This window comes from Pteropus vampyrus, unplaced genomic scaffold, assembly GCF_000151845.1.
Source record: "Pteropus vampyrus isolate Shadow unplaced genomic scaffold, Pvam_2.0 Scaffold44, whole genome shotgun sequence".
NCBI lineage: Eukaryota > Metazoa > Chordata > Mammalia > Chiroptera > Pteropodidae > Pteropus > Pteropus vampyrus.
This window is the reverse complement of record NW_011888825.1, coordinates 6,028,802-6,043,353: the sequence shown is the minus strand read 5'-3', so window position 1 is coordinate 6,043,353 and position 14,552 is coordinate 6,028,802. Positions and strand designations below refer to the sequence as shown.

General features: G+C 42.1%; 1 protein-coding gene across 1 annotated transcript in view; it reads right to left on the bottom strand.

Annotated features, from left to right (window-relative positions):
• Nucleotides 1–1,277: 1,277 nt before the first annotated feature.
• LOC105291281 (heparan sulfate glucosamine 3-O-sulfotransferase 3B1) overlaps nucleotides 1,278–14,552 on the bottom strand; it is a 42,091-nt gene continuing 28,816 nt past the window's right edge. Inside the window, exon 2 of the mRNA XM_011358982.2 lies at nucleotides 1,278–5,291. Within this exon, the coding sequence (XP_011357284.1) occupies nucleotides 4,673–5,291 (619 nt within the window). The 3' untranslated portion in view covers nucleotides 1,278–4,672. The remainder of the gene's footprint in view (nucleotides 5,292–14,552) is intronic.

The window sequence follows — 14,552 nt, the reverse complement described above, 5'->3', positions numbered from 1 at the left end:
TTTAGGGAGTCAATTGTGTATTCAGTTGTGAAGGATAAGAAAAAATAATTACCAGTTATATACAAAGTACTGGAAATATGTTGTCAAAGATTGAATCTAGAAGGTAAGATAAAATTAGGGATTTAAGGATTTTAGCTCTTTAAAAAAAATCCCTCACGATATATAAGTCTATCTTTTCCATCAGGCAGTTTCAAGAACACATTATAGGTGATGGCTTGGGAGGCTGCCTGATAAAAGAGGACTCTGAGGAGTGAGGGAAGCCAGGCAGATATGGCTACTCTTTGAAATGCTGTGAGATCGAAGGTGCTGGGTTTCCCTTAACTTGAAGGAGAGCCACAGTGATTAGGGCTGACTGCTTAGTAATTGACTTTATTGGTGAAGAGCAAGGTACAGAGGAAAATGTACCTGATTAGGAATCCAAGCTCTCTAGTTTTGAAGTGATACGAAGTCTCTTCTCAAACTTTCGGCTGGAAAGCTTGTTAAACCTCAAACTGAGTTTTTGATTCAGTAGGTCTGAGCTGGGGCCTGAGAATTTGCATGTCTATCAAGTTCCCAGGGCATGCTGATGAAACCCCTTTGAGAACAATGGCTCTCAGTCTTGGCTATCTGTTACAATCACATGGGAAACATTTACTGTATTTTACTATGTTTTATTTTAAATTTTTTCCAGTTTTACTAATTGACACTTAACATTGTGTAAGCTTAAGGTGTACAATGTGTCGATTGGATACATTTATGAATTGTAAAATGATGGCCACTATAGCAATAGCTACTATCTCCATTGTGTCGCGTAATAACCGTTTCTTTTTTTGGTGGTGAGGACATTAAAGATCTACTCTCTTAGCAATATTCAAATACATGATACAATGTTATTAGCTATAATCACCATGCTGGATATTAGATCCCTAAATTTGTTTACTTTATAACTGAAAGTTTGTACCTTTGACCAATATCTCCCATTGCCCCACACATGGCAACCCCCATGGTGTTCTTGGAATTCATGTGATAAACAGCACTTCCTCTAGGGGAGATATGTTCCTCCAGGGGACAGAAGCCCTCTCATCCATCTTGCAGTTTTCAGAGTCATATATGAAAGTTTACCCCAAATATTTGTGGATTAGTTGGAATTCGAATTGGATCTTTTACAAACTGAAAGATCAACCTGCTTTTAGAATCCCTTTGTTTGTGGGGTGTGTGTGCATGTATGTGATTAGTTATTAAATAAAATATCGCTTTCTTGTCCATCCACAACACGTAATAAAACATAAAATTCTCCATAAGTTGGTAAAATATATTTTATTCGTTCATACAAAGAAATAGTATGAATTATCAGAATTTCATTTTCCTAGAAACATCTTTCTCTGTGTAAAATTAATTTGTGTTATACATAGGACAAAATACTTGATTTTTTTTGTACGCATTGGCTATTCTAACATCCAGGTTATAGAAGACACACTGCTAGAATTTGCACAGTATTTCAGATTACAGGGCTGAATGAAACTCAGTCATAAATTAATGTTACAAAAGTAAAAAAAAATCTAACCACACCTTTAAGTTTTACTGACCATCCTTTTTTGATAAACTGAAAAGATAAAAGACATTGACTTCTGTGTCAACATTTTATACATACTAAAATGGAACCTTCTATTTTCCTTTCTTATGATAAATGTCCTGGTAGGATCTGAGACTGTTTCTCCATAGGTCTAAAATGTATCTGTCACTCAAAATGACTTCCAAAGAGAATTCCATGAGAAGACACTTTCTCCTCCGTCATCCAATTAAATATTTATTACGCAGTCACTACACCTAAATACCTTTTCAGGTACCACCTACCAAGTTAACAGACTACTGTACAAATGCCTCAAAGAAAGCATGGAGTAATAGGAGGAACAATAAAAACCTCCAATTTTTTTTAATGTTTTTGTTTTTAACAAGAAAAGAAACAAAACCGAAAGGAATAAAGTATTCCAATGACTATCAGAGCTTTTCCTGTAAACTGGAAGAAACACAAAACATGTGCTAGGACAAAATGCCAAAATGTGAAATGGTGTCTATCTTCTAGCAGCTAAAAGTTAAGCTGGTGGCCTTGCAGATTGCTAGAACAGGAAGAAACCCAAGGCTTAATTTGATGTGTTGCCTAACCTCTCCAGGAAGAAGACGTGGGCTCGGGCTCTGTAATAACTATCACATGATGGGGTATAACCTTGGGGCCAAAGCTGTGTCCAGATCAGTCAAGAATTATAAGCTATTAGACCCCTATGAAGACATGCACAGGATGTTTGATTTATTTGTTTTATATGGAAAAACTTGCTCTAGTCCTTCAGTGTTAGTTATCGACATCTGCGCAGAGTCAAGGATTTGACCCAGAATAGAATCTGGCCCACTTCAGTGTTTATGACTAAATGATCCTCCTCCTATCTGAAAATTTCCTGTTTCAGTTTTAAGGCAGGGAATAAACAACTTAATCAAAAGTCATCCAGCTTGGAAAGAGGGCAGAGACTTGAGGAGAAGGAAAAGCGTGGTCATGTTTTTCAACCGTTTTGCTGCAAACCCTCCTCTGAGCTTTCCTGCGAGTCTCCACCATGAGCCAATCAGAGCATGAGAGTGGCCAGAAAGCAGACAAGGCAGAATGAGGTGGAAGACATGGATATTGACTTTTACTCTGAGCAATGTTATGCTATAACTGAAAAGAGGTGTTCTCAGTTTTATTTCAAATGAGTCTTCTGATTGAAAAAATGCATGACCAATTAGCACCCTTATGCAGATGTCTTTGATACCCAAGCAGCAAAAGGGGAGAACCAGGTCATGATTATGGCATTTCCCTAAGTACAGGTTCTACACTACTTGGTAGAGGCAGTAACAAAGCTAGGAAATAAATAGAACATCTCAGGAATGCTCAGAGCCCCCATCCCCATCCTCCTACACAGAACCTAATAACAGTTTTGCTGCTAAGCATAACCTAGCTAGATCTGGGCTAAAACTTGTGGGTGAACACAAAACAGGTGATCAAACAAGACATCATTTAAAAACCATTGACATCTCAGATCAGTTTCTAAAGATGAATTATATTTTCTCTTTTCATGTAAGTTTTCTTACTCTATTGAGCAAGTTATCCCTTACAAAATACAAAAGCGTCCTTTGTAAATATCATAACCCAACCATTTTGACAATACGTATATCTTCCTACATATGCCTTGATGAATGTGTAACTGAAAGAACGATTCTTTTATGGTAGAATCATTCTGGTTTAAAAAGCATTCTGGTTTAGGATAAAGTGAATGTCATTATGTGATATTGCTATGTGTTACCCAAGTGCCACTAGCTAGTTATCATAAAAGATCCCCAATTCCTCTCTCAACAGAGAGGTATGGGGAGAGCAATCTGCATTAGCAGCAACAATGCTGGCAACCCTTCTGCCAAGACCTGGCGAAAACAAGGGACAGCTGCACAAATGTCAGGCTCAAGTGCTAAGTGCTTGCAGGCAACATGTGGACAGCTTTCCCAGCCTGTCCTTGCAAGGGCCACTCCTGGTACTCGCCATTTGGCTGTTGGCTACAATAGACCATGTTGTCAATCTGAGATGAGCTGGGAATTCCAAGGAGAAGAGTTCCAGACATCAAGCAGAGGGGCAAGAATTCCCTTTTTCTGCCAGGCACCTGTTTTTTTCTGAGAGGTCTTTCTCTTTCCTTCCATTGAGGCTGTCAGCATCCTGAGATGTGCCTCACATGGCTGACTCTGCACCTAACAGCACCTTGGTAGACGATGATGGCATTGGATGCACCTGACCACTTTGGGTCTCAACACCTGGCACCCTTAGTTTGTGGCTGTGGTTCTGCTAGCCTAGGAGATTCTTTGGTGTGTCAAAGCAGAACTGTCTGCCTGGAGAACAAAGTGTGGTGCACTCTCATGCAAATTAGAAGAGACTGTCTTTATTTCTAAAGCAGCACCCAAGCATCGCATACACATGACCTGGGAAAGAAAGGGCTGACATTTGCATACGTTTCAAGCTGGTTAATGGACTGGGGCAGAAGAGGATGCAGGGCTATCCCTCAAACTCAAAGTCTGAAGTAAGCGGACCCTGGCACACAGGCTCTAAAAGGATGTGGATATTCCTGCCAAGGAAGTGATTCCCCCATGTACTGAGCAGATGTGGGGGAAACTTAGCTTGGTAGTCTGGCATTTATGTCCTTGGAAATGGCATCACATTGACGAAGAAGCTGCTACATGAGGTCTCACCTTCAGAGTGCAGCACTGCTGAGGCAGCTCAGCACTCCTACGAGGTACACAGGCAGGAAGAGAAATGGAAGCTGGGATATGAGACCCAAGACACAAGGAGATGGCAAGTGAATTCAGACAGCGATCGAAGGCTGCATACCCGTAACAACAAAAAAATCTCAAGTTGTGCTTTTCTTCTTTTTAAATATAATGGGGAGAGGGGAGGGGGAATGGAAGCACCATCAATTGTAAGGAAAAAAAATATTAGAGTTAAACACTTTGGAATGTTAACAGATTATGAAGCTAACTCTCTAAAGAGTGTGGCTAGGCAGCTTAGTGAATTAATTGCTTATGAATTAAAAATAAATTATTATAAAATAGATTTCTGTACATTTTACATACATATAATCTCTCTCAATATATAAGCCAAGTGGTAAATTGCGTGGTCCCGATGCTTTCAATCCCAGCCAAAGTCGAGCCCAGTCATCTGGTAGAACTTGAGGTTGAAAGGCCGGTAGAACTCCCGCAGTCTCTGCACCACCTCACGGTCGATCTCGGGGTGGGTCCTGCCCTTGGTCTTGCCCAGGCAGTGGGGTTTGCTGCTGCCTTCAGCCTTCTTCAGGCAGGGGAAGCCCTTGGTCTTGTTGAAGTAGAAGTGCTTGTCGGTGATGATCCTCTTGAGGCCCAGGAAGTCCTGCACGCGGCCCAGCTCGCCCGCCGGGTCGCTGATGAGGCGCTCCCCACTCACGAAAAGCATCTGGCCGATGGGGAAGTGGCGCAGCCAGTGTTCCAGGTGCTTGGCGTAGATGCCGATCTGGATGGCGCTCCACGACGTGTCGATGAGGCCCGTGGTTCTGTTTTTGAAGGTCAAGCTCTCGAAGGTGGGAATGTCAGGCCTCTTGGAGAGCGTCTGCGTGTAGTCCGAGATGGCTCTGGTCACCGGGTCCCGCACCACCACGATGAGCTTGGTGTCCTTGGACATGGCCGAGATGCGCGCAGGCGCCTCCCGGGTAACAAAGTAACTGGGCGTCTTCTCCATGGTGATCTGCCCCTCCAGGGTTCGGGGCATCAGGTCCCTGAGAAAAGCAAACAGAGCAAACCTGGGTCAGAATATGATGCCTCTTTGATCACGCATTTCATTGTCAACACTACTAACACTACTAACCTTGTGATCCACCTCCCCCGTCCCCCCAAAAGTTGTAGAAACATGAAAAAATGAAAGCAAGGTAATGTCCCATCTGAAGTTTGATGCCAGACACTATCTAACTAAAATGTAAAGGCACCTTCCTCATGGTAAAAACAGTAAGATACAGGTTACTCTAAGATCCTTTTGTAGATGTCACCTCTTCACTTATTTTTTAGGGTATCCAACTTTTAGACAGTCTCAAACATCTGATGTCAGAACTAAAGATGTTTGGCCTCTGGGTATGTGTCTTTCCTAAATAATAGCACCTGGGCCTCCCAGAGATTTTTCTGCCCATAGCCCTCCCTGCCTTTAGGTGCTCACAAACCCTGGGTAAATGTGCTGTGGGCACATGTCACCCTGGCTCAGCCAAGCTGTACTGGCTTCATCACAGAGACCACTGACAAAACACCTTTCTTCCAAAAAGCATACCTGAAGACAACAAAGTATACAGCAGCCAAAAAATTGAATGAAATCAGATGAAGTATAAACTGATACAAACTTGCAAAGAGGAAATTCCCAAGACACAAATCTAGAAGCTTCCCCAAATACTTCAGATTCCATTAAAAAAAGAAAAAAAAAACAAAAAACAAAAAAAAACACTTGTATGATACTATTGCAGCATTAATCAAGCAAAAGTATGTAGGCAAAATTGTTACACCCTACAGTGGCTACAGGCCATAATTGGACCAATATGCAGTTTTGTGGTGACAATTAGCATCAAAAACAAAACAAAACAAAACAAAACAAAACAAGAAAAAGAATCAATAATGTAAAACTGCCATATTTGCTCTCTGAGCCTCAGCATCCTCATATGCGAAATGGGAATAAATGGGAATAATTCCTCCTACTTCATTCAGTTGTTATGAGGTTTATAAAACTGAACCAGTTTTGCTTAACAATTAAGGAATATGGGCTTGGCAGTCAGACTGCATGAATTAAATCACAGCTCTGACACTTAGAAGCTGTGGGTTTCTTTTCCTCTTCTGTAAAAATAAAGGGGTTAATATCTACCTCATGTGAGTTTAATGAGAAGTAAAACAATTAATGGTCATAATATATTCTGAACATGCATGACATATGGTATATACTTGATATACAGTCATTATTATAGTGTTCAACACACAGTTTATAGCACATGATAGGACCAAAGTTGAGCACATGCTCATGTATATACATCCAAAGGAGATGTGTTAAATAATTGGACACTCAGTTTTGGTCAGAAATGTACAATTTTCTTTTAGCTATGGGATAGAGATTTCTGATCAATTCTTACCTGGGCCCAAGAATTTAAAAAAAAAAAAAAAGAAAAGAAAAGAAAAAGAAAAAGAAAAAAAAAAAAAAAAAGAAAAGAAAAGAAAAAGAAAAAGAAGACAATTTCTACATCATTTTTGAGCAAATATTTACCTCTTAGTAGGATATTCTAAACTTCCAGCTTCGAACCATCCCTAATCAACTGAGACCACAAGTCCTGCATTGACTACAAGTATGGGAATGACGATACAAGCTCACTATCACTGTCCAGCGAGGGCAACTCCCTGGAGGGCGCTCCTTCACGGCTAGTAACAGAAGATGTTTTTCCTGAAGGAAGACTGCCTTGGCAGCACTGCAGCCACCCTTGGCTTAAGCTAAAGCTGGATTGACCCATTTTGTCCATTAACTACTTAGATTAATGTCGCAGTGCCATCAGGCTAATGAGATGGAGGATTAAAGAGAGTCTTGAATCTCAACTTATTTTGCATTTTACTTAAAAGTAGGTTGAGTCAGATAAAGTCCAAGTTTTCTTCCCCATGTTAAGTCATCTACAACTGGCTATAAAGACAGTCTACAAGAGCTCAATATTCAGAATCAAAGTGCTACCACAATGATTAAAGGAAACCCAACACCCAAAGTTGTTCAGAGCCATTGCCGAGGGGTGGGTTTGAGTCTGTCCTCGGAGTCTGTCTTACCCAGCATGGCCTTTTGAATCCAAGCCACTGGTTTGTCTCTCAGCATCCCCACCCATTAAGGTATGTGATCCGGCATAGGTCACAGGTCAGTTAACCTATCCATACCTCAGTTTTCTCATATATACCATGAAAAAAATGATGGCATCCACCACCTAGGGTTTTAGAGAACTATAAAGTTAACCTTGGTACCAAGTCCGGTAGCTAGTTGGTGTAGAAAATGTTATCGATGATCTTCTATTGACAGGATCTTGGCAAGGAAGTAAGGAAGCAAAGTTTACATACAGGTCGTTCATGTGGTTCTACCCCAAGAGAGGTAATAGGGAAGACTCAGCTCCTGCAAGACACAGAGGTGCAGGGCACCAGACTCTGCCCTCGGCCTGATGCTCGAGAACCATCTCTGAACATTTACTGCCTGTGTTTTCTCAACATCCTTAAAGAAGGGCCTGGCAGGAACTGAACATAACAGCTAAATGGGCAACTGCCAATAAGAAACCACATCATAGGACTGGTAAAAAGGACATGGTAGAACCTCATTATCCTCCAGTCCAAAGGCAAAGCCTCCTTAGCCATAAACAAAGAGTCTCTGAGCTGTGGGCAGATTTCCTGTGCTTGACTGCCTGCTGGCCACCGAAGCCATTCTGGGGTACCAGCTCCAGGGGCCCCTTCTCCCCAAGACAGTCTGTGTTTGCACGCACATGTCAGAAAGCATTCAGAGACCTCAGGACTTTTCTTCATTATCACGATAATAGCCAGGGAGCTACTGCTGTGACACCAAGACTCTTCGGCCCTTGTCCACTGGAGGCTCCACAGCCACTCTCCCCTTGGTGTGCTTGGCTGTAGACAATGAGTTGCCGATGGGCGAGATGTACAACTAAGCTTTCCATCATTTCAGCAAATGCTTCCTGAATCCTCTCTGCTGGCTTCCAGGGGTGCTTCTGTGGCAGGTAAAGTGAAGCAGAATTTGCCATCCCAAAATATGCATCCTTGGCATAAGGATTATTTAAGGCTGATTATTTTTAAGAAATAACAGACATAGGAAAAACTCTGAAAACCTAAGTAAAACTTATCATTTGTAAGAGACATTTACATTAATAAAGGAAATCTCCATTTGTAAGGATGTCTACCTCTCTGTTCCAGGAAGAGGACAAGACTAAATTTTTAGAAACTCTCATCAACGGAGAGGCATGGATTTAAATCTGCACAACAACCTTACCCTTGTTCCCTGTGTTTTTCCTGGTTACCTACCAGAACTGGCCTTCCTCATGCCCCCAAATCTTTCTTTTGTCTTTAGCCGGAGATAGAATTAAGGTTATGGCTTGGGCCATTTTGGGGTGTTGCTCAGTGTTCCTGGGTCTCTCCCATGTGTACTGGAGATATATATGTTAATTTTTTGTTTGTTTTTCTCCTGTTAATCTGTTTTTTATTGCATGGAGATCTCAGTCAAGACCCCAAAAACGTAGAGAAAAAATTATTTTTCATCCCCTACACAGGCACTGGGCTCAGAGGGAACTGGCATCTCCCCATTAGACCCCTGGGTGAGAGCACAGCACAGATTAAGAGGCATGTGGACAGCTCCTGGCAGAGACTCTTCTGGACAGCCTTTCTCCACATCAGCCACTCTTTTCTCACTACTCCCACTCCCATCCCCTGGTCCTGGAGCTAACCGCTTTTCATTCTCTTCCTGGGTCCACTTCCTTCTTCTCCTCCCTTCACTGGCCACACTCTCCTGGCCTCACACTCAAAATGTCTCTGAGCATAACAGTGACTGAGAGAAGAAAGTTTGAGGATGTGGCTGAGGTCGAGACACTCATGTGAGCCCTTGCATGCCCATCCCAGCAGTAGATCCTCCTGAGCCAGCAGAGAGATTGCAGGTTAATTGAGCTGCTTATTATGAAAGCCAATTTCTCAAACTGATAGTCATAGGTAATAATTATACAGAGCTTGGAGCTTGCAGAAGAACTTTCGCAGATATTATCTGACATAATCCCTCACAACAAGCCTTTGAGATAAGTACTGTAGTTCCCAACTTACTCATGAAGAAACTGAGGCTAAAGGAGAGAGGGTGACTTGCTTGGAGGTGGGTCACTGGCCTGTAGGTCAAGAGTTGGGACCTAGAGTCAGCCCCTGGTATGCTTCCTCTCCTATTCGTCACAACCTTTTCCTCATTGACCTCCTATGTTTCTTCTTAATATGGTGAAGAGCACATAGCACCACATACCTGTCCTCTCTTTAAATAGATACCTGTATTTTTTTCTCTTGTTCATAGATTAGGATCTTAATAATAGGTATTTCAGTGCTAGAATCAAATGACTGCAATCATAATTCTAAACTGAGACAGATTTCAAAACAATAAAGCTCTTAGGTTCATATACTCCCACTGTTAACTGCATTCTATGGGGCCTGAAATCTTAGCAATCATTGCAACAGTCACCCCCTCCAGCACTCTCTGGCCCTGACCTCCTCCCCTCTTTACCATGTAGGCAAGAAGAGACACCTCTTTGGCACCTGGCATATATCACCAATGGGTACCTGAGAAGCTGAGGAGGCTGGACAGTATCTCTAGTGGAAGCCTGAGGAAGGCACATGCTCACCCCCATGAGAAGCATCTCCAGGACAAGTCTAGAAGTTATTAACTGGCGATACAAGTGACACCCATGACAGAAAACATAAAAGATCCCACTTCTTCATTCAGTGAGAACTATGGGGCAAGGCAGGCTTGTCACCCCATTCTGGCCTGGGGATGACAAGCTCGATAAACTTTCACAAACACCAGTAATCTCAAAGAGCGGGGCCACAGAGCAGGAACCCAAGACCAGGAGGATTTGGAAGGGGTGTTTCAGGCTTTCAACACATTTGAGGATACACACAGAAAGTGATGGGCCGCCTCTGTGGCAGTTGGTCTCACCCCTGGTTGCATATTGAAGTCATAGGGTACTTTGAACTAAAACGCCTGGGCCCTGCCTTAGACCACCTGAGTCAGGCCCGTGTGGTAGGGCCCCAACACAGAATCTTTTAAGACTCCAACATGCAGCCAGGATTGGAAATCATTAATCTGTAGCATCTGACATGTACTTCAGTCATTTATTCTGCTGATATCCGTGGGCACCTAAAAGGAGACGATGTGTAGGTATAGAAGGCAAACAAAAAATTGAGAAAACAATGTCGTGACTGGAACTGAAAATTGTTCAGCTAATCCAAGACTTACTATTTGAGTCAAAGAACTACAGTTAAGTCTAGGGACTATGGGTCATACTCTCTCTGCTGAAAGTAGACCAGGTCCCAGAGTGAGTGAGGGGTATGTCCCAGTGGTCTACAAACTGCAGAGAACAAATAAAACAACCTGAACAAATGAATACAGTCATATTTAATGAAAAGAGAAAAAAGAACATTTGTTGCCCTAAACACACACACACACACACACACACACACACACACACACACACACACACACACACACAGAGTTATACGAATCGGACTACCAGCAAAACAAAATGAGGCAAACTGAAGCTAATAGACAGACAAGGGGACCTGTACTTGTGTGGTAATGAAAGACTCACAGATGCATCTAATTCTTTCATCATCAAAAGCTGGATAACATCAATATAAACAGAAGAAAGCAAAACAAACAGGTGAATAATAGTACTAGCGCTAGATTATCTGATTTATGTTTTTGCCAAAGTTTGTGGCTTAAAGTGAAACTGAATTCCCTTTTAAAAAATCCTAGGAAATTAAAATGAATTAATGTCAAAAAATACCTTAAGGCCCTTTTCCCCTTTTCTAATCTTGAGACAGAGTAGATAAGGAGAATGGCCAGAATCAGGTGAGCTAGATAAGGATAAAGGGAGTCAAATATACAGTGACAGAAGGAAATTTAACTTTGGGTAGTAAATAAAATGAAATATGCATATGACATATTAACTGAATTGTACACCTGAAACTGACATGATTTTATTAACCAATGTCACATCAATAATTAAGAAAAAAAAAAAAAGAATCAGGTTTGAAGATTTGAAATCTCCAACCTCAGGTCGCAGAGTTCCCCTCTCCCTATGCCTTTGCTGACTAGAGAAGTCAGCTGAGGAGGTGAGCCCATGACCCACAGAGTCAACTTCCCACTGGGGACTGGCTGTTACAGGGCTTTGGAGAAGCACAGAGTTTACAACTGAACACCCGAAGTCTCCATGGGGCCCTTCTGTGTTACTGCTGGAGGTATACTATTAAAAACAAACCTCCAGGCCAAAATGAGTAGAAATTGAAATGAACCAGAGTGGATCTAAAAAGCCCTATAATTCTGCTATTCTCCAGTAGCAAACATTGCCCTGTCTTCTTCTGCTTCTTTCTTTTCTTGAGTGACATGCCTGACCCCATGGTCCAGCAACTTAACTAATTGTCTGAACTGGCAAATTATACAACAAGAAAAAGGAAGATAGCTAAAATGGGTGTAACCTAACTCACTAGAGCCAAGCAGATACCAAGACATTGACACAAAACAGATGATGGAAGCAGATGAACTTCAGAGAGGAGACTAAGCTGCAAGCCACATCGGGCTGGGATAGGCCCATCTCCCACTCTGAGGAAAATCAAAAAGAGCAGAGAAACATTCACCCACTCTTTTCCCCTCTCCCTTTGGGAGAATGACTTCCTTGCTTGGTTGCAGAATACCCTACATTTTCTGGATTGCAACAAAGATTTCGTTTTTCTTTTTAAAAAATCTACTTTTTAACCTACTAGACAACCATTTAGTAAATAACCATTTTTGCTGTCCAGTACTATGAACTTTGACAAATGCATAGAATTGTGTAACAACCACCACCACAATCAAGACATAGAACATTGCTATCAGTACAAAATCTCACCCTTGTGCTAGTCCAATAAAGATCTTAAAGCAATTTCTACAGAACGGGTTCCCTTATAAACGGCCAGAGGCTGCCTAAATTCTTGTCTTGATACTGTTTTGAGGAAAATATTGATTAAAATGAGAAAATGGTCAATAGAGACTTAGAAATTTTGACATAACAGAATTATTTACTGTTGCTTTAAAAAAAAATGGACAAGTTGTTTTCATGAAGGTCTCTTTTAGTCTTCTACTTCTAGTCCTGCTCCTAATTGGCATGTCCTCATGACCACATTCCTGACTTTCTAGGGCTCAGCTTCCTGGCCTGTAAATGAGCAGGCAGAAGAGTTTGCAATGGTCTGCCAGTGCTGATAAAATGTTCTAGTGATAACCCCAAGGGCACAGCCAGGAAACTGTAATGCTGCATCATCTTTAGCTTTTCCACAGAGCCCAAGTCTGCCTCTGAGAATTCCAAAAACGAAAGTACAACAAGGAAAAATTTTTAGAAACAGCACAATCAGGATTTCTAGGAAGGTTATATCCCTCCTCTCCAGCATGCAAAAACAAAACAAAACAAAACAAAAAACACCACACTTGGTCCATGTATCTGCAGTTCCAAATCTGGGATCCTCAGGGATAAGGAGAGGGAGAGGGAGGGATGAATAGGCAACAGCACAGAGTATTTTTAGGGCAGTGAAAATGCTCTGTATGATATTATAATGATGGATACATGTAATTATACTTTAGTCCAAATATAGAATGTACAATATAAAGAGTGAACCCTAATGTAACTATGGACTTTGGGTGATAATGATGTGTCACTATAGGCCAACAACAAATGGGCAACTCTGGTACAAGATGTTGATAGTGAGGGAGGCTGTAGGGTGGAAGCATATGAGACACTTTTGTATTTTTCTGTTCAATTTTGCTGTGATCCTAAAACTGCTCTAAAAAATAAAATCTTTTCTATGAACTATGGTTTTCTCCCTGGGGAAGAATGGATTCTCACACCCTCACACCCTTAGCCTAGGCCGCTACATAGGTATCTTCATTTAACACTCATTTTCACTCTGCGACTTCGGACAGAGGGCTCTATCTGAGAAGCAGACTGCACATCAGCTTGCCTCATCCATACTGACTTCTTCACCCCCATCCAACTACTCAGGAAAAAGGAAAATTCTTCCCTTCTAGATAAAAGTGAGATTTGTAAAAGGTAACATGCTTTAACCTTAGACATGCAAGACAAAGAATAATTTTCTGCCTTGAAAATGTTTTTTGAAAACAAAAAAGTCTTATTTTACAAAAGGATGCCCTTGGGTTACTGGGCTTTGTGACTACTTGGAAGAATTGGGGCTGCCCAAGCTCCTCCCTCAGCCTTTCTTCCTTGGCACAAAGGCCTCAGGGTCTACCCTGCCTAGTCCCTAGGGGAGGGAGTGAGGGACCTGAGGACCAGTGCAATAGAAACTAGGGCTTTATTTTAGGCTCAGCAGTAGCTGAGCACTTCAATCTCCCCATCACAGGAAAGTCAAGGAAACCCATCCGGATGGCTAACCTGAAAGGGTGGAAAGGGCAGCTGGGGGTATGAAAGGGAGATGACGTGAAGGCGAGGTGACATAAAGGAAACGTGACATGGAGGGGAGGCGATCTTCCAAGAAGCAAATTCCAAAGCTGCCAGACAAGTCTTAGAGGTGCTAGATTTGGAAGGTTGTGGGGAGGGGGTGTCTCTTCCAGGTTTCAGTGGGCACTTAGGACTCTAGGCCAAAGAGTTAAAGCATTTCTAAAAGAGAATTCAGGGGAAAGAGAAAGCGTGGGCCCCACGGTCATACAGTTTTAATCAGAGGCATTTCTGTAATGACAAGTGTGGGCTAGCCTATCCTTACCTTCTCTGAAAACTGGTTACCAACCCTCAATACCCACCACAGTCGGCACCACAGAAAGCTCCCTGGTGTCTTTCTACCTCATGACCTTATAAACTACAGTGAACCTTCAGGGGTAAAAAGACCAAATTTACAGCCCATTCTCTCTCCTTTCTTCTCCTACAGAAGGATGAGACACCCAGGGACAAGAAAGAAACTTTTCCTGGAAAACTTGACCATGGACAATGACTAAGGAGCCACAGCCTCATACTGAGAGTTGTAACTGAAACTGCAAGTTGTAACTCTGGGAAGTTTCTTCTTTAAAGCAGTTTTCTTCCCAGGGGAGGAAGGAGGAGGGGTAGGAGGAAGATGTGTATCAGCACAGCCCCTCCTTATCTGGACTCTCTTTCCTTTGGTGGGAAGCCTCAAAGCCCACCAGTCAGAGCTCTCCTTCAAAAGGCTACATCTCCATAAATAATTACGTCCTTTTGGGGGAGATGTTTGCATATCAAAGA